The 24,473-nt window shown below is 46.6% G+C and overlaps 1 protein-coding gene across 2 annotated transcripts in view; it reads left to right on the top strand.

Annotated features, from left to right (window-relative positions):
* The first annotated feature begins 1,961 nt into the window (after nucleotides 1-1,961).
* The window catches only part of CAPZB (capping actin protein of muscle Z-line subunit beta), a 69,188-nt gene continuing 46,676 nt past the window's right edge, over nucleotides 1,962-24,473 (top strand). Inside the window, exon 1 of one of the 2 annotated variants that reach the window (XM_053401028.1) lies at nucleotides 1,962-2,100. In XM_053401028.1, the coding sequence (XP_053257003.1) occupies nucleotides 2,098-2,100 (3 nt within the window). In that variant the 5' untranslated portion in view covers nucleotides 1,962-2,097. The remainder of the gene's footprint in view (nucleotides 2,101-24,473) is intronic. The other variant, XM_053401029.1, reaches the window with a different exon arrangement.

The following is a 24,473-nucleotide window of genomic DNA, read 5'->3' as shown; positions in this document are numbered from 1 at the left end:
CCGTCCCATCCACGTCAAATCCTGTACTGCAGCAGCTCTGATTCTGTTATCTGTCCAGGAAATGTCTTTAAATTCTGCTGAAAGTGCAACAGTTTCTACAGTGCTCGTCTCACTTCCTGGTTATGGGGAAAGCACATACAGTGGTACCTCGGGTTATATATGCTTTAGGTTACATACGCTTCAGGTTACAGACTCCGCTAACCCAGAAATAGCATCTCGGGTTAGAACTTTGCTTCAGGATGAGAACAGAAATCGTGCTCCGGCGGTGTGGCAGCAGCAGGAGGCCCCATTAGCTAAACTGGTGCTTCAGGTTAAGAACGGACCTCCGGAATGAATTAAGTACTTAACCCGAGGTACCACTGTAATAGGAAGACAGGGTAGGGTGGTATATAGAGTTGCCAACGGAGCAAGGCAGAGGCTGGCTGCCCCACTCTTGTGCCTTGATTTGCAGAAATCAGGCAGTGAAGCGCCATGAATATTGCAACTGCAGTAGTCTAATTGTGAGATTACTGATGTATGGACTGCTATGGCAAGCCTCTCTTTGTTGAGGAACAGTCATAGCGGACACATCAACCAAAGTTGGAAACGTGTTCTGAGCTGCTGAGGTCATCTGGGCCTCTGACAAGTGATGGATCTAGGAGCACCCCAAAACTACAAAACTGGTCCTGCAGAAGGAGTGCAACCCCTCATTTCTGATTAAACAACCCTGTTAGGACTACAGTGGTACCTTGGGTTACATACGCTTCAGGTTACAGACTCTGCTAACTCAGAAATATTGCTTCAGGTTAAGAACTTTGCTTCAGGATGAGAACAGAAATTGTGCTCCAGCAGCAGGAGGCCCCATTAGCTAAAGTGGTGCTTCAGGTTAAGAACAGTTTCAGGTTAACTACGGACCTCAGGAATGAATTAAGTACTTAACCCAAGGTACCACTGTATTATAAACACAGGAAGCGGTCACATACTGAGTCAAACATTTGGTACATCTAGCTCAGCACTGTTGAGTGGCAGCAGCTCTCCGGGGTTTGAGGCAGGGATGTTGCCAGCCCTGCCTGGAGATGCTGGGGATCCAATCTTGGACGCTTTGCATGGAAAGCTGATGCCCCTCCATCAAGTCTCCACCTTCTCAAGATTCACAGTCACAGTTGTAATAGTGCCACTCCTGCTTAAACCCACAGGTTTAGGATGTAGGAAAACTGAAGAAGGGCCTAGATTGTCTCTTTAGGGTGACCCAGCAGGCTCATATTATTATTTTGTTTTGAATTCCCCAAGGAATATAGCAGCCATGACATTTAGGAAAAGAACCTCCAAGCTCAGGCGCAGTCTACCCTCTCTGAACCTCTTGTTGGGATCAAGCAGTGGGGAGTGGGGGGAGGCACCCTTTGCCTTTAAACTCTGGGTAAATGTTGCAGATTAAGGGGGAACAGGCTCTTCCCATCGTGAGTCAACCCCCCCCCGCGCAACCTCATGCTTTCCCCTCTCTCTGTTACCCACCAGTTGGTCTCTCCCTTCCCAAACCCTCCTCCCGCTCCAGCTAGCAAATGGTCTCTCCCTCCCAAGTCCTTTTCTTGCTTTGGATTTCCCCTTCCCCTCTTCAGCATAATGGTCTCTCCCACGCCTTTGCGCTCACTCTCCCCCCTCATTAGCCCTCCCAATGGACTCTACCTCCCAAACCCTTCGCATCCCCTTGTCCTGAGATTCCCCCTCCCCTCTTTAACCCAAATGGTCCCTCCCACAACCTGCGCCTGCTCCCCCTTTCCATTCATACCCAAAATGGTCTCTCCCACTCCTTCCCGCGTCGCGCGCCGCCTCCAGCTCCATACTTGGCGATGGCCGGCGAGCCGCCTTCTGATTGGCTGACGAGCTGAGGGGCGGCGGCGGCGGTTCCTATTCTCGCGCGCTCGCGCGCCGCTGACCCGGATGCGCTACTGCTAGGCAACGGCGGAAGTGGCAAAAAGAAGAAGAAGAAGGGAGGCGGTGGAGGAGGGCTGCGGCCTGGCTCAGAATTCGGAGAGGCCGGACGGAGGGACTGAAGAGCCGCCGTCGTAGCCGCCCCCGCCCCCCCGCCACTGCTGAGAGGCCCCGTCCCGAGGAGGCATCATGGTAAGAAGACGGCGACTCTTGTGGGGAAGTGAGGAGCCGCTTCCTGTGAGGGAAAGGCCGGCCTGGGTCCTCTTGGGGGAGGGGCCGCTGCTGAGGGGAGCGGGGGGGGGGAGCGGATAATAGAATCCAGGTGTCACTCGGAAGGCTCACGGGGGGAATTGTTGGTACTCCCTGTCTGGGGTGAAAAGGGGACAGGCAGGGGTTACAGCTCGGGGGCGGGGGAGCCAGTTGCTGTGGTTGCTGGTAGGGTAATGGGGGGGCTGTCGAGGGGGTTATTTGTGCTTCTGGCCAGGATCGGGGTGGTGAAGCGGGGGATAAAAGCCAGGACCCGATCTGGTTCTGGAGCAGGGCTGGGTGGGGGAGAGAAAAAGTTATTCGCACTCCCTGTCGGGTCCTGGAAGTGGGGAGGGAGGGAGGGCCGGCCTGAGGCCTCCTGGGGGAGCGGCCACTGTGGGGGGGGAGAGGGGGGGAGAGGGGACCGGGGAGGAAAGAAGACTCCAGGTGTCACTTTCGGCGGTTACCTGTGCTTCCTGTCAGGATCTGGGCTGGAGTAAAAAGTGGGGAGGCGTTGTAGATACGTTGGAGGGGGGAGTAGGAGGAGCCAGATGTGCATTTGTATTTTTGGGGAGATGAATCGGGTAGTGGTGGCTTGAGGAGAGTGATTTGTGCTTCCTGTCAGGGTCCGGGTTGGAGTAACGCGGCAGCTAAAAAAGCCAATGCAATTCTGGGCTGCATCAATAGGAGTATAGCATCTAGATCAAGGGAAGTAATAGTGCCACTCTATTCTGCTCTGGTCAGACCTCACCTGGAGTACTGTGTCCAGTTCTGGGCACCACAGTTCAAGAAGGACACTGAGAAACTGGAACGTGTCCAGAGGAGGACAGCCAAAATGGTCAAAGGTCTGGAAATGATGCCTTATGAGGAACGGCTAAGGGAGCTGGGCATGTTTAGCCTGGAGAAGAGGAGGTTAAGGGGTGATATGATAGCCATGTTCAAATATATAAAAGGATGTCACATAGAGGAGGGAGAAAGGTTGTTTTCTGCTGCTCCAGAGAAGCGGACACAGAGCAATGGATCCAAACTGCAGGAAAGAAGATTCCACCTAAACATTAGGAAGAACTTCCTGACAGTAAGAGCTGTTCGACAGTGGAATTTGCTGCCAAGGAGTGTGGTGGAGTCTCCTTCTTTGGAGGTCTTTAAGCAGAGGCTTGACAACCATCTGTCAGGAGTGCTCTGATGGTGTTTCCTGCTTGGCAGGGGGTTGGACTCGATGGCCCTTGTGGTCTCTTCCAATTCTATGATTCTAAAGAGAGGAAAGGGGCTGGGTGTGGCTCTGGGCGAGAGGCAAGGCCTGGGCGGGGGAAATGGGAAGAGGGTGTATCTGTCAGGAAGGGAAGTTCCTCCCCGTGTTGCTTTTTCTCCCCGCCCCACTGCATGCTGAATGGGTGGGGGAGAGAGAGAAAAGGACAGATAGAGGACTGTAGGGTGCAGCTTGTTTTTGTGGTGACACCATGTAGCCAAAGCTACATGTGAAGGTGGAAGGCCATGCAGGAGGCAGTGGTGGTGTTGAGGTCAAGAGGGCAAATAGGATGGCAATGGCTGTGGTTGTGGGTTTATTAGCTGGTGAGAAAGAATAGTATAAGAGAGATGGGATTGGGGGGTGGAGCTGGTGTGAGATGCAGTGATTGTTGGGGAATACACCGAGTAGGCAATGTTAGAAACTCTGATACATAAGCTAGGTGCCAAATGGTGCCTTAAATCTAGGTTACAGTAGCCGCAACAGAATGTCTGTTTGCCAGCATGTTGAACTAGATGACACTTGGGGTCCCTTTCAACATTACAGTTCTACAATTCTATGATCTCAGCTACATTGCTCTTAGAACAGTTCACTTGTCCCAGTATGCAAGAAGGTGAAACGCACAACAGTGGAAAAGGTATTAACTATGGACTAAGGCAGAGGCTCTCCTGCCAACCTAGCAGTTCGAAAGCACGTCAGGTGCAAGTAGATAAATAGGTACTGCTCCAGCGGGAAGGTAAATGGTGTTCCCGTGCGGTGCTCTGGTTCGCCAGAAGCGGCTTTGTCATGCTGGCCACATGACCCGGAAGCTGTCTGCGGACAAACGCCGGCTCTCTCACCCTATAGAGTGAGATGTGTGCCACAACCCCAGAGTCGTCTGCGAGTAGACCTAACGGTCAGGGGTCCCTTTACCTTTAAGGCAGAGGCATGAGTTCCATTTGGGTGGCCTGCAGCACAGTGAAATATATCTGTACTCAGCCCTGCACTGGTGATAGGGAACTAAGATGCCCAGCAAGGAATCCATGATTCACATGGCAACACAGAAGCACATGACACTGGCTCAATGGAGATTTCAGTCGCTACCTGGCACCCAGAAATCTCCACATAGTCACAATTAGACCACCTCCAATAGCAAAATGCACCTGGCTCCCAGGGTATTTTGAACACCTTGAGTAGGAGACACCTGGGGGTTTCCATGAGTGGGTGAAAAATAACAGTAAAAAAGAAAATTACCCATAGCCTCCTTTACATGATAACATGGTTGTAGACCTGGCTGTTAGGCAGTTGCTTGTAAATGGGAAGGACTTACCAATGTAGTTTTAAAGAGGCATCCTAATTCTTCTTGCACTTGGAGTTTTCCTGACCAGGACACTTTGAAATCGCTTCAGGTAGAGCATTGGCCTGGTGTCGGTGGAACTACAGCTTACCTGTAGAAAGTGGCAGTGTGTTCCAATTGTCTACGATGTCTCTTCACTATCTCATATCCCTTTCTTGGTCAACCTGGCACCCCCCAGATGTTTTGGACTACAGATTCCATTAGCTGTGCTGGCTGGGGCTGATGGGAGTTGTAGTCCAGAACATTTGTTGTGGAGTGGGGGGATGTTGACGAAGACTGTTGTATCTGCTGGGCTCGGTCGAAGGAGTTTTGGTGGGAAACACAGGCACGGCTTGTCTCATTGAGTCATAAAGGTGGGGCATTTCTGCAGTGACTGCTGTGGTTTGGTAGCTGTCACTGTGGTCTCTAAGACAGTAGGAGGACCTTGCACTAGCAAACACCGTATGGCACTCAGCAAATGTCATGGCTTTCCTCTTTCAAAGGGAGCTGTTGTAGTGTGCATAATCTCCTGGAAACCTGAGGTGGTGATGGTGTGAACAGATTGCAGATTGGTACAAAAGTGTGCCGGCTCGTGCACAGGTCCCTTTGAATGAGTGGGCAATCCATGTGGCAAATCTCTCTCAAGTTACTAATTCATTCTGTGTGATGGCTTGCTCTGCGCAATTAACTTAACTGTATGGCTGCCCTTACAGAGAGCAAAAAAGGGCTCTTTAATTAAGCTGCTTGCTATGCTATATGTGAAGTGGTCTTATACAGAGCCACACCCATCTAGCTGAGTATTATTTATTCTGACTGGCAGCAGCTCTCCAAGATCTCAGGCTGAGAGTCTTGCCAGTGACTGACTTTAACTGAAGGCCCATTAACTCCTTTAACTGGAAATGCCAGGTGACAGGTCTTGAGCCTGATAACACCTGCGTACAAAGCAAATGTTCCTCCCTGAATTTGGGGATTAGGTTTGGCGGTATAGATTGGGGAGGAAGGAGCCAGAACTTCCAGTTGCTGGAAACTGGATGTTTGTGGGCCTGCTGTTGGAACATCTAGTTGCCCCCTCTGAGAACAGGAGGCTGGACTAGCTGGGCAACTGATCTGATCCATAGGGCATCTTCTCTCCTGTTCTTATGTTCTGTTCATGGTTAGGTAACCAGCTGTCATTATCATTTTTTCAGTTATACGTAGCATTTTCACGTGTCCAATACAGCTCACAACACAAACAGCTGTGTAACAGCAAAAATATACATTGAAACATGTCAGTGCCTGAGTTGTGAGTAGACCTGTAGTCTGGAAAGTCTGTGTTAGGTGGAAAGATAAAACATCCTTTCCTGTCTCATATCTGCCAGATTTAGTTCAAGAAACAAGCCTGTTTCTGTTTCGTATAATTTTGCACTAGTTCTGTTATCACCTGTCCTATATGAATATACTTGGGCACACTGACTGACTTGTGGGGCTAACAAACCTGTTAGGGTATTTCCATATAATGTAAAAAATGCTATGCATTTATTCCACCCTGCTAACCTCAAAGCTGGGTATGTGCACATCAAAACATAAGAATTGCCCTTCTGTTAGATCAGGTCAAATGCCCATCTGTTCCAGCATCCTTTTCACTCAGTGGCCAGGCAGGTGCCTATGGACATGAGTACAACAATGCTCTCCCCCAACGTGTGATTCTTAGAAACGTTTTCAGAGGCATACTTACTCTGTCTCCCTCAGATGTGGGGGCATGAAGTATATAGTCATGCATAAAATAGTTATGCCTACTGATAGCACAAGCACTTGGAATTGTCTGGAAATGATGCGTTTTCATACCTAACAGTTGGCATTTGGGGCATGACGTTAACTTCATGATGCAGGGCAGATCTTTTGCACAGAACCCGGGGCTGTCGGTAGTTAATGAGGAAGTTGTCCTTTCACACACTTGCATCTTCCTTGGGATGGTGGCGGGCAGATTGTTCCGGGATCCGCCAGGTGTGGGCACTTATGCTTACAGAATTTCTGACTGCTGGGTACACATAACAGAGGCATACATTTGTTCACTTACCCAAGTTCTGTTTGTGCATCCGGGCATCATAGGCATCCAGGGTACACAGGAACACCTGGCCATGTTAAGGGTTGCAAGTTAAGTCAAACATAGGCAGATGTTGAAATTTTACAGACCATCAAAATTTTAGGGGGGGTGTCGTTTCATTTTGGGGAGCAGGTATGTCTGCCTAATGCACTTTTTAAAATAAAAAAGGAAAGCTTCCTTTTGTGTGAATTACTGGTGGCTCCCTACTGAACTTTCAGGAGAATGGAATTCCTGGGTAAACGGGAACGTTTTTAGTCATGAAAGTCAATAATGAGGGAGACAGACTTTCCTCCTTAGGGAGGGCATTCCACAAATGGGAAACCAACACTGAAAAGGCCATTTCCTTGCAGACCACCAACTTTGGAAACCCCTTGTGGTGGCGTTACCAACAAGGCCTCATCTGCTGTTTGTAGGGTTTACAATGGTCAGAATCGGGAAGGCATCTTTACTTGCATCCCCAGCCTTTTAGGGATTTGTATGCTAGGACTAATACCAATTGAGCCCAGTAGCTTGCTGACAGCTGGTGCAGTGCTTCCAGGACACATGGTCCATTGACCTGCCCCAGTTATTAGCTAGCAATCATGTTCTGTCCTAGCTGTGGCCTTTGGACCATCTTCAAGAGCAGCCCACATAGGAAGCATTACTGTAGTCCAGATGATAGGTCACCTAGCATGGACAACTGAGACCAGGCTGTCCCAATCTAGGAATGGCTGCAGCTGGTGAATCAGCCCAACCTAGTGGTAAGTACTCCTAGCCACAGAAGCCCCTTGAGACTTTAGTGACACATGGGAATTCAGTATTCCAAGAATACGAACCTGCGCCTTCAGGGGGACTGCAGCCCTGTAGGACAGGTCATAAACCTAATTCCAAGACCAAGACATGGGAACCACCCACGCACAGTAACTCCATCTTATCAGGATTTAGCCTCAGTTTATTAGTCTCCATTCAGCCTTTCACTGTCCCTAGATAACGGTCCAACACCTTCACAGCCTCTTCTGTCAGATGGAGAGAGAGAACTATGTGTTGTGAGCATACTGACGGCACTTCACTCTGAATCCCTGGATGGTATTTCCCAGCTGTTTCTTATAGATCTCTAAAGCCATATTGCTGAGCAACCAACTCCTAGTCCTACTTTCTGGGAGCGACCTTGAAGGTAGGAGCTGAACCACTTCAAGATAGTGTTTCCACCTCCCAGCTCTCTGTGTGGCTTCAGAAGAACACCATGGTCATTGGAATCAAAAGCTGCCGAGGGGCCAAGGAGAACCAACAGGGCTGCACTCCCTCTTGCTCTTCCCTAATAGAGGTCATCAGGGCGACCAAGTTTAGTATGTGGCAAACACCCTTACAAATGGCATATTGCAATATTTCTCTCATTGCACTTTATAGTGGTTTCTGGTAAGCTTGTTCCACACTCCTAACCACTAGCTTTTCTTTCTTTCTTTCTTTCTCTTAACTGAGTGTGCTAAGTCTTGAGCATGACAGTTACCTGGTTTTGGCATGCATTTCTAGTAGAAGCAATACGGCATTCATTGCCCAGGCAGTAAAACTTAAGCATACAGTATAATGTGGCGCTTGTCTATTTTTAGAGTGCTTGATACTGTACTTGCCCATAGGAATGGCTCCTTTTGGAGGAGATGGGGGCTGTCAGCAGGCGTTGCTTCTGTTTCTCTCCTCCTCCCCAGCTGACTTGGCACCCTAGAAATGGAGAGTGAGGAAGTGTTCCAAGGAAGAGGCGCCAAGTCCCATGGGTGTTCTCTGCTCCTGTCTAGACCAAGAGTGTAGTTACCCTAGTGTGGCATATTCATTTTCTTCATTATTCTGCCTTTCATCAGGTTTTTTTTAATAAAAAAACCTATTATTATTGATTTATTGCATTTATATCCCACCTTTTTCTCCAAGAAGGGTACATGGCTCTTAGATAATCCCCACAACAGCCCTGTTGGGTAGGTTAGGCTGAGAGGTAGTGACTGGCCCAAGGTCAGTGAGCTTCATGGTCTAGTAGGGATTCAATCCGAGGTGTTCTAAATAAAGCAGGTGGCCATTCCACTTCTGCTTAAAAACTTCCAATGAAGGAGAGTCCACCACCTTCCGTTCCACTGTAATGTGCAGCTGTAGTCAAGTCTTGATGTTCACAGGCTGATAATAGTGGCAAGACCATCTCTGACCAGGGGGGAGCTGCTGTTGGTATGCTAGCTGGCGAAAAGCACTTTGTCCTGTGAATGTGCTGGCAGTGATTGTCACAGTTGCCTTGGTGTGTGTGAATTTTCAGTGCACAAAACATCTTCATCTGTACCAGTTCTTCTCCAAAGTGTGTGCTGGAGTACAACAAAGCACCTCAAAGTTGTATTTGAGCATTCACAGCACTGCCTATAAAGAAGGCTGCTGCTGCTGCAACTCTGTGTGAGTCTTTGCCTTAAGAGTACCACTTCCCTTTGTTTGCCGGCTTTCAATTCCACAGAAATGTTTCCCATTGAGTGTTGGGGGAGGGATAGTACCTCTGGTGGGGGACACATTGTTTGCTTGCAGAAGTACAAAAAAAAAACCACTAAAAAAAACAACACTGGGGAATTTTTTTAAGGGGACAAAGCCCAAAACTGCACAACAAGGACTGAGCAAGAGATAGGCACACAAGCTAAGGTGTATTAAGAACACCTGCTGTCTTTTCTTTGGCTTTTCCTATTCTTGGCTGGTGTTGGATTTAGGGCTTAGGTAACTAAGGTGGTGCCCTCCAGATGTTGCTGGGAACTCCAGTTCCCATCAGCCCGGCCCAACATTGCCAGTAGCTAGGGATTATGTGTGCTGTAGTTCAGCAACATTTGTGGAGGGCATTAGGTTCACTATCCCTTATTTAGAACGTTGGTCTCCAGATTTAAGAGCAATCTTGATGGATCAGAGCAAAAGTCCATCATCTTTGGTATCCTATTTCCCATAGCAGTCAGGCGAATGCTTCCATCAGAGGCTGCAAGGAGGGCTCAGTGAGGTAATAGCCCTCATCAGCTCTTTGTCCCCAAACCTAGTATTCATATATGCTAATAGCGAACTCATTCCCAGAATGTGGGTTGTGGATGTTGTTAGACTCATTAGCCTGCCCTTTGCCGCAAGGTGCCAGGGTGGGGTCAACAATGCAAAATATAATATTAAAAGCAGCACACGAGGTATTAGCAGCTTGAGGTAACCCTAAGTTCCCACATTTCCATCTGCAGTTATAACAGAAAAAGTAAAAACAAATGATAATTTTAAAATCTGATATTAATTATAAAACTGCATTAATATAAGCATTCCAAATAGGTATCTAAATGGAATTGATAGTTATAAGCTATGTGTTCAGACCTAGAAAGGACAGTGAGATTTTAAAATGGCTGGATGACTGATGGTGAACAAGTCCCTTGGTCAGTATAACAGCTTGCAGAACCCACCTTTGCTGGTTATTTGTTAGTTCCTATGCCACAGAAGCATCAGTGAAAATCAAGGATTTCCCCAAGACAAAGTGAATATGAACAATATCTCTACAGCGCATGCCCAACACATAATATGCCTCAAAAAGGCATTTTCAGTGTTACATTGCCAACATCTATCTTACAAAATTCTTTTGGGAACCTTGTGTTTATGGCTCATGTCAAAGTGGGTGGTCAGGAATGCCTTTTACCACCTTAGGCTAGTCTTTCAGAAGATAGAACTACTGTGGTCACTCATGCTTCAGTAACAACCGGGTTGGGACTTCTGCTGCAGTGTGTTTCACATGTGGCTATCATTTGGAAACCTCCACTGGCCTAGTATGTGGCTGCCAGAGTGTTGGGCTCGGCAAAATGTACCGTGCATAAGAAGAACTTACTAGATTAGGTCATTGGCCCATCTTGTCCAGCATCCTGTTCTCACAGTGACCAACCAGATGCCCTTGTGAGAAACTCTCAAGCAGAATCTGGGCATAAGAGCCCTCTCTCCTCTTGTGGTTTCCAGCAACATTCAGAAGCATTTCCACCTCTGTGGAGGCAGAGCATAACTCTGGTGGAAACACGGGTGTGACCTGTTCAGTTGCAGTGGCACTGTTGTGGAATGCCCTCCTGAAAGAAGCCTGTCTGACCCTGTTGCTGGTGCTCTTCTGTAGCAGCACTGTTGAAAACTGAAGTTATTGTGTGTTTTTTGTAAAGTCTTGGGTGGAAGCCTAGTTGGGTAATGAATTTTACCTCCCTACAGTTTGGGTTCTTTGCTAATTCTCATAATGTGTAGTTCAAGATGGCCCCTATAAGGAGTAGCAGTAAGTTGCAGAGAGCTCTCAGCATGTTCCTAGAACTTCTTTTGCAAGATTCAGTGCGAAGCATAAGGAAGAACTTCCTGACAGTAAGAGTTGTTTGACAGTGGAACAGACTCCATCAGAAGATGGCAGACTTTCCTTCATGAGAGGTTTCTAAACAGAGATTGGATAGCCATCTGCCAGGGATTCTTTAGCTGTGGTTCCTGTCTTTCAGGGGGTGGACTAGATGACCCTTGGGATTCCTTCTAACCCTATAGTTCTATGATTCTATAAGCCTCTGCACAAGAGAATTCCTTGTCACCAATTGAAAAGTAGAGAGCACTTTTAAATTTGAATGTGGGTTCAAACCATGTCCCTACTGCAGACAGGCCAAGCCATTTTATGGCCCAGGGGCCCAGTCCATAGAATAGGATTACGCGCATGGGAGCTGACAGAAAGCACTGTGAATCTGAAAGACTGTTATGCTTGTGAGCACAACTAACCCACTAACCACAATAATGACTGGTAAATAAGTCCTAAAATTTCAGAACTGGAGCTTGTACGTTTGTCCCAAATTGGTAAGAAAAACTAAATCCTGAGGGAAGTGGGTGGTGTGGTGGTTTGAAACACTGAGTCAGGATTCAGAGAGCTGTAGTTACATCCATGTGGCCTTTGTACTTTGAGGTGGTCCCTGCTGCTTCCCTCTTGGGGGGGTTGTCCAACTTTCAACTTGAGGATGCTAATTAAGTGAGGAGGCTGCAGCAAACTGCGCTTTAAAGCAGTGTCTGGGCATGCTGGAGAAATCGACTAATTCCGTCCAGCATCATTGGTGTGCCCACCCACTTGAATCAGGGTTCTGAAACAAGGAACAAGTTTTGAACTTGGAGTGGTCCTTTGCTTTATGGAACTCTTAACGCTTTCCAGCTTTACAGATGTTTGTGGCATCGCTAGGGCTTCCAGATCCCTTCCTAGCTAGCCCTGTACTGCTCTTCCTAGCCATAAGGCAGCTAGCTGCGTGTGGTACCTCCAGCTTGTGCAATCAGCAGCACTCACCCAGGATGTGTGAAGCAGCTGCCTCCTATGACAAATCTCCATTCTGTTATGCTGTGGACCGTAGCATATATTTTTTGTAAAGGAGAACCACTGTGCATGTGGACTAACCTTTCTGCTTGAATCATTTTGCAAGCATGGTGCAATGTCTGAGCAAGCAAGATGTGTTTAAGAAAGATAGTGTGGGAACATGGTTTTTTGAGGATGGAAGCTCTCAGGGTTCTAGTTAATGGGGTTAAGCTCAAGAACACCTCTGTGTGTGTTCAGTTGTACACATTCTCTCCAGGCTTTAAAGGGGTTTTCTGTGTGGTACATCCCAGGTTCCCCACCCTCTTTGCTCTTCTCTGTACCGTATGCCGTGTTGATGCTTGCCAAGCATGATTGACGACGGAACTGAACAATTTGCACTTGGTTTCCTAGTCAACGGGTTAGCGGAGTTCCTCTTGAAATGTTGGAAGAGGAAGCCAGATGTCTTGCTTTTTAAAAAGCAAGGAGTGCATGTGTGCGGAAATTAAGAATGGTCTGCTCAGTTAGGTCATGTGTGACAGACCCAGGGAGTCTTTTGGGGTCTTTGAGGTGTTCGCTGCGTCTGATTTAGTGAGACTCCAGGTGCTGAAAAATGAGTGAGCCCTTCCTCTGGCGCTCCCAGCAGTGTGACGTAGGGGTTAGAGTGTTGGACTAGGGCCAGGGTTCTAATCTTCACCTGGCCATGAAGCTCATGGGATGACCTCAAGCCATCCACTGCTTCTCAATCTAACCTACCTCACAGGATTGTTGTGGGGATTAAATGAGGAGAAAAGGGTGGGATATAATTGCAGTAAGGAAACAGCTGCATGGGAAGAGTGGCTAAGCCAATGCCAACTGCTGCAGTCACCCCCCAGTTGTGATAGTTGCTTGTTTTGAAAAGGACGACTAGACAAATTCATAGTGCAAGGGAAGTCTGCTAATAGGGATTGGCTCTGATGGCAAAGTGGAACTTCCATGTTCAGAGGCAGGCAGAGTGTATTGTTCCTCAGAGGAGAGGGAGGGAGCCATTCTTCTCATTTATGTGCATTATCATGCATATGTGCCTTGAGCTGAGGCCTGGCTTTGCCAACAGACTCGGGCAGAGTCCAGGCTCACCTTAATACCTACTGCTCATAGATGTTTGATACTGGATTCAGAACCCGAGGGAGGCATTGCTGTTCTTGTTCCATGGCAAACATTCTAATCTGGCTCCCCAGCCCATAACTTCCTCATTACTGTTTAGAAACTGCCTGCAAGTAACTTTTTAAAACCGCGCTGTAAATGAAACCTCCCTGATATTTCTCTAGGGTATCTGCTATCCTTACCCCCGCCCTGCCCCGACCCCCAACTCTTTCCTTCTTACGCGGACTGTGTTACTGAGCTTGAAACTGATCTCCAGCTACCTGCCTTCCCCAGTTTTATTTTTTGCACACTGGTGCATACCAGAAATAGAAAAGTATCTGGAGGACCAATGTCTGTGGCTTTTTAGCTGGGCTCTCTTGCTGCGTCTCCGCGCTGCAGGCGTCGGAAATATAACCCTAGGCTTTGAGGGGGGAAGTCGAGAAAAGCCAAGACATAAATGGAACTGCGGGAGCCGATGCCAGGCCAGAGAGCACTGGTGGCAGTAATAAGGTTTTGGCGGGGCTGGAGCTGGTCTCTTAATGCAGTGCCAGGGTGCAGCTGACAATAAGAGGATGGGCATACATTAAGCCTGCTGGCAACTGATGCCTTGGGCAGAAACAAGATCTCAGGTTCAGTGTTGGCTCCTTGGGTTCAAGGCTGTTGTGTTTTAGCACACTGTAAGTCTTGGGCCTCTCTGTCTGTTTGCTTTTGGAGGGTTGGGCCAGTTAGGATTTTGTGATAAACTTCTTGGCAACTTCCCAGAACAAGCTTTGTTTCAAGCTAGCATTGCCTTTAGTTCTACTCTTCCCTTGCCTCCCTCTGAGTTTTGTTTTCTTTGCCTGCCAACAGAAGATCATATCAACGCCCCAGATGTAGATCTGTAAAATACCAGGTGGATGAGGAAAGAGGCACAGCAGCTGCTTCTAAAGTCCTTTTTAAAAAAGAAGAGGGAGGGGGTCAATGTAGCTTGAGGACTGTATGTGGGATAGGTGCCAAATGAGGAGCCCAGAGGGGTCTGTTGCTACCCTGTGTTGAGAACAGAGCACGCTGGACCCATTCTCCTAGAGTTGGATTTAGAATAATGGGCTTTCTCTGTACTAGCATGGACTTTTTCCTCAACCAGAATAGCTTCCAACTTCCTTTCAGCTCAGGCGATGATGTGAGCAGATGGAAGTTTATAAATCTATTATTTTTATTTAGAGCATTACTATCCTCCTCTTCAGCCAAAAGGGCTTTCAGAGTAGCTTAGGTGCATTCAATTAAAACAGGACAGTCCCTCCATGCTGACAGTCTAAAAGGAACATGACACACAAGGGAAAAGGGACAGGGAGGTAAGAGGGGGGAAATCAAACTCAGACCACCAGTTCTTAAGCTGCTGTTCTTATAATGACGAGCTGGCACAGTTTGGGGGCAGGAGATGCCTGATGGAGCTGGGCTTTTGGCAAAGCTGATGGAACAAGCCCTTCTTCCATTCTGTCTGATTGAGGCCTTCTGATGGAATGGCTGCCCTCAGATGACAGTTGAGGAAGAGGAGGCCTGATGGAGCTGGCCTGTCACACAGTTGGAGAAGTTCCTCTGTTACCATGAACAGGGACCTGATGACAACATGCAATAGTGTGTGTGTGTGCGCGCGCGCCACTTCTGATGTAGCAGCACAGAATGCACAGGAGGTGCCTGACAGCCCCTGTCTGTGGTTTTAGATGTGTAGAGGTGTGAAGAGGAAGGGATTAGTGCAATGTCAGCTGCTGTTGTCACAGTGGCACAGAAGCCGGTCTTACCAGCCTTGCAGATAAACTTACACAGTTGTTATTAGTTCCAGGGTATGAGTGCAAGAGTTTGCTCGCCTCGCATCCTGTTCTCACAGTGGCCCAAAAAGAAGCCTGCAAGCAGGTCCTGAATGCAACAACAGCACTCTCCCTGCTTGTGGCCAGTGGTATTGAATTGACTGGTGAAAACCTGATCCTCTCTCTGTGTGTGAACTCCCAAAGTGAGCTAGTATTCCTTTTAGCATTCCTCGTCCAAGTATAATCCCTAACTTTTTCTTTTTCTTTTGAAAAAAGACTCAGTGTTTGGAAAACAAATTTATAGGGAGACTTCGTGAAGTTAATCCTGTTCTTGTAAACACATCCGCTCTGGCAGGTGGAAGCTCTGACAACAGAGCTTCCACCCTCGACAGCCATGGTGGTTAAAAGCTGTGAGTGGGAAGGGGAGCCGAGGCTGTCTCTGCCACAGCAGGGCTGAACTGGCTAATGTCTGCTGAAGTCTCTGGGCGGCTGCCACTGCTACGCTTATAGCTAGTATCGTAAATCTGTCCCAGGCTTTGTAAGAAAGCCAAGCCAACCAACCAACCAGAGGGGATACAAACTTCCTCTGTCCTGAGACTTAGCGGAAATGGTGGGGAGGCATCCATATTTTCATTTTAGCTGCAAATCAAAACAGTCTCTCGTTCAGCTCTCCTTTGCGTGGGGAGTAAATGCACAAATCTCTATATTGCAGGATTTTGCTGCAAAACGAAATGGATTGCCTTGAGCCCCAGGTCATGTACCTCAGCTGATGCCTACCCAGAAACAACATGCTTGTGTGTGTGTGTGTGTGTGTGTGTGTAGGTGTTGTCAGTTTTCAGGCTTGCCATAGTGTGAAGCCAAACTCTAGACTAGTGGTTCCCAAACTTTCTCAGGTCACTGCCCCCTTGGGTTCAGTGTCAGATATTTAAGCTAATCGCCAAATGGCACCATAAGCTTAGGTTACAGTCACCAGCACAGTGTCTAGGCACCATTTCCCCCCCCCCCAATGGATGATGATGATTTTTCATTTCTATACCACTTTATATTATATTTGTTTTATAACACATTAAAACATCAAATAAAGCAATCCAGAATAAAGCAAATTCAAGCTTCAAGGAAAATATTTCAGATCCTTCTCTACGGGACATTTGGCTTTCCCCATATTTATTTACCTACTTGATTTATACAGCTGCCTTGTAGAAGAAGTAGTCTTGTGTAGTGGTTATTGTGTCAAACTAGGACCCTGAAGATCAGTGCTCAAACCTCCACTCAGTCATGAAGCTCACTGGGTGACCTTGGGCCAGTCTCAGCCTAACCTACCTCATAGGGTCGTTGTAGGGTTTAACTGAGGAGGGGGTGAGTCATGTACTTCTTGTAGGAAAGGGTGGGCTATAAATGCAATAAGTAAGCTGTTCTACTTACCTGCTTAAGAAAGCTGGAGGGGGTAGCCAGATGAAGATGTCAGTCGCCAACCCGGCATCCAGAGATCTCCACATAGTAGTAATTGAATCAGTGCCAATTATAAAAAAGCACCTGGCACCTTGGGAATTTCTAACGCTGCTTGGGTTCCATAAACTCATTCCCAGCACCCGCTGCCATACACTACAAAAAACATTATTCAGCATATTGGTTTGCACAGTCCACTAAGGAACATAATTGACACAATAAAATTCAGAAGTGTATCAGTTAATTGCATGTTTATTCAAAGTCCAATTCAATAAAATGGGTGAACCTGATCTAGTAATACCAGTTTTTCAAGGTCATAAGCATTTCACTCCTCTTGCCTCTTAGTGCCCATCTGGGTAATCCCACTGCCCCCCCACCAGTGGTAGTACTGCCCACTTTGGGAACCACTGGTATATACCTTGCACATCCAGGTAGTGTCTCTTACATGTTGGTTACAGCCAGACCAGACTATATGCTTATTTTTAATGTTGGCTGCCTGTTAACTGTCACAGTAAGGGACAGAAACTTGGTTTGAAAGCTGAGATTCTTAAGAAGGTGGATTTAAAGCTTCTGCAGAAATGTGGCATGCGCACACACCATGTGTCGTCTTGGGGCTTATTTCTATGCAGCATCCCAGCCTGCATGTTGATGCCATTTCCTTCCTCTCTTTAGTGGCTGCTAAAATATCCTGGTTTCTGTAAAATGCAGTTGCTATGAATGCAAATTGCATGCAGTGGGGTTTCTTTCTTTCTTTCTTTCTTTTTTGTAGCACTCATTTGAAACACAGTATTTTAACTTGATTTGCCTTGATTGAATGCTTTTACTGCAGCCAGTGGATCAAGCAACTATTTCCCCCCTCTGCTTCTTATCTTTCAAGTTCCTAGATTATTTGTCTCTTTCCGCGCGCCCCATCAAATTTTAGCTTCTCTATACACATACATTCCAGGAACAAAGCGTAGCTGCTTTAATAAAATGCTGCTATTTTGCTGTGAAAGTTTCTGGCACTGTGTTTTGGGGGGTGGCTTGTGGTGAAAAGGGGAACATGCAAGAGGGAGCATAAAACATAATTTTCAGGCTTCCTGCTTAATAAGCCAATTCGCTGAGTTCATGCTTGTCTACTGATGCCGTTCTGAACTGGGCAGTGATAACCTTCTTTGGTCATGTTCCTTGCTTGGAATTCTACTCTGTCAGATATTTCTCTGGACCATGGATAAAAGCAGCACCAAAATAAAGTATTTATTATTTTATTTAGAGCTTTGGTATCCTGCCCTTTGGCCAATTAAAACAAGAGAGACTTGCAGGCTTAAGGTCGGAAAAGCACAACACAAAAGGGAAGAGGGGACAGGGAAAGCAGAGGAAGAAACCAAACTGGGGCATCAGTTTTTAAATAGTAATTTTCTTATAATGGCTAGCTGGCATAGAAACAATTCAGGGGGCAGTCGCTGACCTTTCAGCAAAGCTGATGAAATAAGCCCTGCTTCCCATCCCTCCCTCTGAGGCATCCTGGTGGAATGCATTATGACCACAAACCTGTTCACTGGTGCCCTCTGACATGTTGCTTTCCAAACAAGAAGAGAGCATGTCTGTGTTCCAAGGTTTTTGCCGCCTAGAAATAGACATGAGGGAAACAGAGGATGGAAGAAGGTAAGGGAGGCAGGAGTAAGCAGGGGAAGAAAGTATATATACACTATTTCAATTACATGTACTTAGCCTTAGTTACAATATCTTGTTTAAGAAATGCCCATAAGCCATGTGCATAAAACAGGAAAACAATCACCAGTGATATACAGATAAAATCAGTAGATTTTTTTAAAAAAAACAAACAAATATATGTAACTAAATTATAGGCTGGCTGAAATAAACTGAATTGCAGGCATCTAAAATAGCACAAGAAAGGAGCTTTGCTGAATATTAGTAGGCAGGGAATTCCGAAGACCTCTCACAAGAACTAACCAACAGATGTGGGCAGGATTAGGGAGCCTCAGGCCCAAGGGCCATATGTGGTTCCCAAGGCTTCTCTGCCTGGTCCTCAGGGTTCTCCCCAGGGCATGCCACTCACTGACCCTCTATCCGTGGCCTCTGTGAGTGCTTTTGCCTGGCTGGGCTGTATCCTTAAAGCTGTGGTTATGCCAGTTGCTTGCTTCGATGGAGGCTGGAAATATGTTTGGAAACTTTCTGCTTTTATGTGGTTGGAGTGTAGTGTGTGCTCTACCAAAAGAAATCACATCCATTCTTCTGGCTATTTTTGCTTCTGACCACAGCCATCACTGGCATGTGGCCCCTGGAGGGTTCCCCATGATAGAATGTGCCCCTCAGGTTAAAAAAGGGTTTCCCACTCATGCACTAGGGATGTTTGGACAAGTCTGTATGCCAGGTAGGTCATCACATAGCAGGCCTTCATAAACACACAAAATTGTGTTCATAGTACAAATACTGCAATCCATACAACTGAGTCATAACCTGCTGCATGACAATCAAGGTAACCTTGGTGCTATCTTGCTGCTGCAGAGGCATAGGAAACCTTTTTCATTCTGTTTTGCCAGTAAGTAGTTGATGATTTGTTGGCTGGACTAAGTTACACACCCCCTAAGCTATGAGGGCAGAGACATGTTCAGGAAATGCCCCTGGCGAAAGCATTAATTGCTAGCCAAACATCTTAGTAAAATGCAGGGGAGAGATGCAGTTCCTCCCCCTGCTTAAGCTATTGATGTCACTTGTTCCTTCGCTTATTGGGAAATGGATCCTTCTTTTCGGTCAAGTTTATAGTCCGTGGGTCTCCTTGGCACTGGATGAAAGCAGCCAAATTGCACAGTTACGGTTAATGATAAGTTGTACAAATAATCAACATCCCTTCTATTATGCAGAAGATAAACAGAAACACAGAAGATGCAGGGTCAAAGAGAATGGCGTCCTCTCTCCCAACCTCAGCCTGTCTAGAGAGAGCATGTAGCATAAAATTCTGGTCTGGGGCTGTGGGGAGATATTGGCTCTGGGGAGAATTTCTCTGTTTTGGTCAGCAGATTTTGGCCACTGCTGGAACGTCAAAGGTAACATTGTTCTTACGTTCCCTCTACAAGACAATGCACAAGCCATATTTCATCTGAAAGGGAAGTTCTAAAATCTACTGTCTTTTCTTAGAACCAACCAAAATGTCACAAAATAATGAACAATTTGATTCAGCTTGGAGAACTCTTCAGGGTTTCAGAAAGTAAATGTTGGATTTGTTGTCAAATGTTATTTAGGAAGTTGTAGCATATTGTTATACCTTGTGTACACCCGTGTGTGTGTCCTCGGGCATACAGTTTACCCATCCTTTGTGCCTCCTGGGGTGTTCTCCAAAACTCAAACATTTGCATGCTTTTGTAGCAAGTTGACATCGATCTGGCGATAAAAATGGTGTTTGACTCTGTGACAGCCACAGCTTTAGACAGCAAGTGCTTTCACTGCTGTTATGTCCTTGGAAGTTGTTTCTCTCCTTTGTAAAAAGAGAGAGAGAGAATGTTACACAGATAGCCCTGAATTTTTCAGCCTTGTAGGATTCACGGAAAGCAAAGCAAGAATATATTAAGTAGAAGGGGAACTGGTAACAAAGCAGATGTCAGAGTGAAGATCCCAAGGAGTGAAAGCATCTTTGCAGGAGGTTTATTAAAGGAGATTTACCTTGGCTGAGGGTTCCCGTTAGCTCTAGGCTCTCAGATCTCTCCATCCTGGAGTGACTGGAATTGTAAAATAAGAAGTTCATTTAGAACTTCCCCTCTGCACTCCCCACTCCTGTCACGGCAGTTCGCTCCTGGGGTGAAGATGCGAGCAATGGAAAATTGCCCACGTGCTCTGAAAATCCCAAAGCTTTGGAGATCTTGGCTTGCTTTGCAGCCCACACTGGGATTGGTATGCAGAGCTCCGCAGTTGCCTTTTTGTGGAGCAAAGGGTTGTGTTTTCTTATTCCCTGCACTCTGGGGCAGGAGGAAATGCCCCGACAGGCCACGGTGTTGGTGGGTAATGCAAGCATTAAGTCCAGTTCAGTTTCTGTTGGCAGGTAAGGGCGTGTTCAGAAACTCTGTTTGTGTGCTGGGCAGGGGAAAGGTCAAAATTATATATCAGAAGGCAACCCAAGAGTGAACCATAGTCAAGGCAGTTTTGTAACTGGAAGACAATTTGTGGTTTTCTCCATTCAGGGCTTCAGTGTGCGATGAATGGCCAGATATGTGTGGTCATGAAGATTAGTAACTTTGGAGACTCACTTGCAGGACTGAGGACATCCAAATTTTGCACCAGCAACAGAAATTATTTCTGTTGAAATGATGCAAATTTGAGTAGTTTTGCTTGAGTTACAGAACAGCTCCCCGCCCTGTCCCCACAGTAGTCATGGGGGATGGCACAGAGGTCCCTGAAGCCCAACTTCTTAACTCACCCTTCTTGCTTCAAATACATCATCTGGTGTGTGTTTTTGCACTCTCTCAAGCTTGTATCTGTGTTCAGTCTCGCCTTGCTCTGCTACACTATTCTGGTTCTCTGAAATAAAGAAATAATGGGGAAGAAAACTTACTGAAGAGTGCACATTGGATTGTGTGCATTACTTGCCTTTTCTTCCTTACCATTCAGCATTGTCATTGAACTGCCTTTTTCTTGTCTTGTGTTGATGCTTGATGGGCTAGAACTGGGAGGGGGAAGCACATTTTGATAGACGCCAACTACCATCATCCTTTCTGACCACTGGCCATGCTCCCCAGGGCTGATGGGTGATAGGGTTCAAGAATCACATATGTGCCTGACCCCTGGGCTAGAAACTTGAAATGCTTTGCACACCAAAAGTCTTTGGTTCAACTCCAAATGGCTCTCGCGTGGCAGGTCTTGGAAGGGCCGTAGCTTAGTTGTAGAACTTCTGCCTGCATTTAGAAGGTCCAAGGTTCAATCCTCAGGCATGGCTAGGAGGGCCCTAGAGAGCCACTGTCAGTTAGTTTAGGTTGGGATGTGGGTGGCGCTGTGGTATAAACCCCTGAGCCTCTTGGGCTTGCCAATTGGAAGGTCCCAGCTTCTTCCAACCTAGCAGTTTAAAAGCATATCAGTGTGAGTAGATAAATAGGTACCGCTATGGCGGGAAGGTCAACAGTGTTTCAGTGCACTCTGGCTTCCGTCACGGTGTTCAAAAGCAGTTTAGTCATGCTTGCCACATGACCCAAAAGCTGTCTGTGGACAAACACCGCCTCCCTCAGCATGAAAAGAAGATGAGCGCCGCACCCCATAATCGCCTTTGACTGGAGTTAACCGTCCAGGGGTCCTTTTTATCTAGTTAGTTTAGACAGTCCTGAGCTACATGGAGCACTGAATGTGACTTGGTATAAGGCAGTTTCCTCTGTTCCTAAGATCTTTCTTCCAGAGATGTTGGGAGCTGCTGCAAGTCAGTGTTTACGGCTCTCAACCAGATGGACCAGCAACTTCCTATGTTCCTTAAATGTCTGTCTTCCTGAGATATGGGAGAGCTTCTGGCAGCCCAGGGTAGGAACAATACTCAGCAGCTTCAGTTATGTTCCAGAGTCTGTCCAGAGATCTGTGTAGGTGGCATGAAAAAGCACTGTAGCCTTGGGCAGTCTTGAAGTTTAACTCACCTGTGATCCAGCCTTGTAGCACCACATCATTAATCTTTATGAGCGATGTGTAACACTTTTTCTCCCAACCCAAATTCTGAGTCATAGGAAAGTGCTTAAGGAAGCAGCCAGTGAAGTTTAGTGTCTCCTTTCCCCTTCCACTCCTTTTTAAGCAATTCCAGCTGGCACTGGTGGGGCAAGCTGCTTCCTCTAGCGTTCTCACGATCCTGAAGCAGAGACCCTGACCCGGCAACTATGTGCTCGCTTTCTGAAACTGTGTTGCAAGGAGCGGTGGGGGGCAATGACAGTATGTGGCTAGAAGGATCCTCTTTCTGGGGTCAGCTGCTAGTCGCATCTTCCTATGCCAACCTAAACAGTGTTTTGGTTTTGGTTTGTTTTTCCTTTGTGAGGGGATGAGCAGGGAAGAGGGTAGAGCAGGGGTCAGCAACCTTTTTCAGCCGTAGGCTGGTCCACCATCCCTCAGACCACGTGGTGAGCCGGACTGTATTTTGAAAAAAATAATGAACGAATTCCTATGCCCCACAAATTACCCAGAGATGCATTTTAAATAAAAGGACACGTTCTACTCATGTAAAAACACACTGATTCCCAGACTGTCCGCGGGCTGGATTGAGAAGGCGATTGGGCTGCATCTGGCCCCCAGGCCTTAGGTTACCTACCCCTGGAGTAGAGCAAAATGCTTTTCTGCATCCGTGCTAAGTAAAAAGTCCAGCCTCCTGAATTTGGAATTGCTTCTACAGGTAGCTTGCTTGCATACAGGCCCTGGATTTTCATCTAGTTACGAAGAGTGACTCCGAACCAAGTGGTTCAAATGGTCTTCTAAGGCATGACCTGGAGGCTTGAACACTAGAGGGCAGGTGATGTGGTTTGTTTTCTTTGTCATGCAAGCCATAGTTTATTCTGATGTATAAAATGGGAAACTGTGGCTTGCTCTTATCCTCCAAACCAGAACTGTAAACCATGGATCTGCTACGTTACGTTACATTACATCTGCCTCCACAATTGGAGGCAGCAATGCTTCTGAATACCAGTTTCTGGAAGCTGCAGGAAGGAAGAGTGTTCTTGTGCTTTGCATGTTTCCAACAGGCATCTGGCCACTGTGATTACAGGATGCTTCACTATATGAGCCATTAGCCTGATCCAGGAAGGCTTTTCTTATGTTCTTTATATTCTTCTTTTAACAAGTATTATCCCACTTTTCCTTCAAGGACTTAAGAAAAGAGTAAGTGGTTCTCTTTATCCTCAGAACCATGTTATGAGAATAAAGGCTGAAAGGAAGTGTCTGGCCCAAGGTCTCCCAGTGAGCTTCATGGCTAAGTGGGGATTTGAACCAGGTGTCCCAGGTCTCAGTCCAACACTCTAATCACTACACAACACTTGCCTCCCTGGAGTTCTGGCCTGGAGTTTGCTGATTCAGACATTGTAAGTAGCTGCAGGTTGTGTAAAATAGGAAACTGAAAGTGACGCTCTGGGGTGGGGAGAAACAAAAGCTTGTGGTTTGATGACAACTGGGTTGAGACAAACCTCCAGTATTTCCCCTTTTCTTGTTCTTTATATTTACTATTTTATTTAGAAAAATTTTAATATCTTGCCAAAAAAAGGCTCCCAGAGCAGTTTATGCATCACTACAAAAAGCAGGCTGTCCGTGTCGTTAGGCTTACAATCCCAAAAGGCTTACAGCACAAAAGGAAAATGCACTGGGAGGGAGGAGGAAATAAACTTGGGGTAAAGTTCTTAGGTTCTAATGACCAGATGGATTTATTTATTTTTTGAATTGTAGATAACTTTTTATTATATTTTTAAAATAATTTCGTTGTCCCTGAGAGGGGGCAATGACAATAAATATATTATTATTATTATTATTATTATTATTATTATTATTATTATTATTAATACTGACAGTATACAAGAAACTACAATGACCATTGTCAAATATCTGCTTATTGCTGTGAAAGGCTTGGACTCCTCTGTGGCATATTTTGTTTCTAGCATTTCAAACTGCCTTCCCAAAATTGCTAGCCTGATTTCCCGTGTGGTCCTCTGTCATTTTGTGGCACTTTGAGAACCACTCTGCAAGAGTTTTCCATAGCTTAGCGGTAGGGCATCTACTTTGCTTTCAGAAAGTCTCAGGTTTAATCTCTGGATAGGATTGGGAAGACTCTTCCTGTCTGAAAAAACCCCGGGAGCTTCTGCCAGTCAGTGTCTGATTAAGTATAAAGGCAGCTCCCACTGCTGCTGTGTTCCTGCTCACCTGCAGGCAATTCTTGCTCTTCATAGGTGAATTACTACTACAGTCATTGTTGTTGTTGTTTAGTCGTTTAGTCGTTTCCAACTCTTCATGACCCCATGGACCAGAGCATGCCAGGCACTCCTGTCTTCCACTGCCTCCCGCAGTTTGGTCAAACTCATGCTGGTAGCTTCGAGAACACTGTC

Source organism: Podarcis raffonei, chromosome 8 (genome assembly GCF_027172205.1).
Source record: "Podarcis raffonei isolate rPodRaf1 chromosome 8, rPodRaf1.pri, whole genome shotgun sequence".
NCBI classification, from domain to species: domain Eukaryota; kingdom Metazoa; phylum Chordata; class Lepidosauria; order Squamata; family Lacertidae; genus Podarcis; species Podarcis raffonei.
Note: the sequence above shows the minus strand (reverse complement) of the source record. Positions and strands in the feature narration are given on the sequence as shown.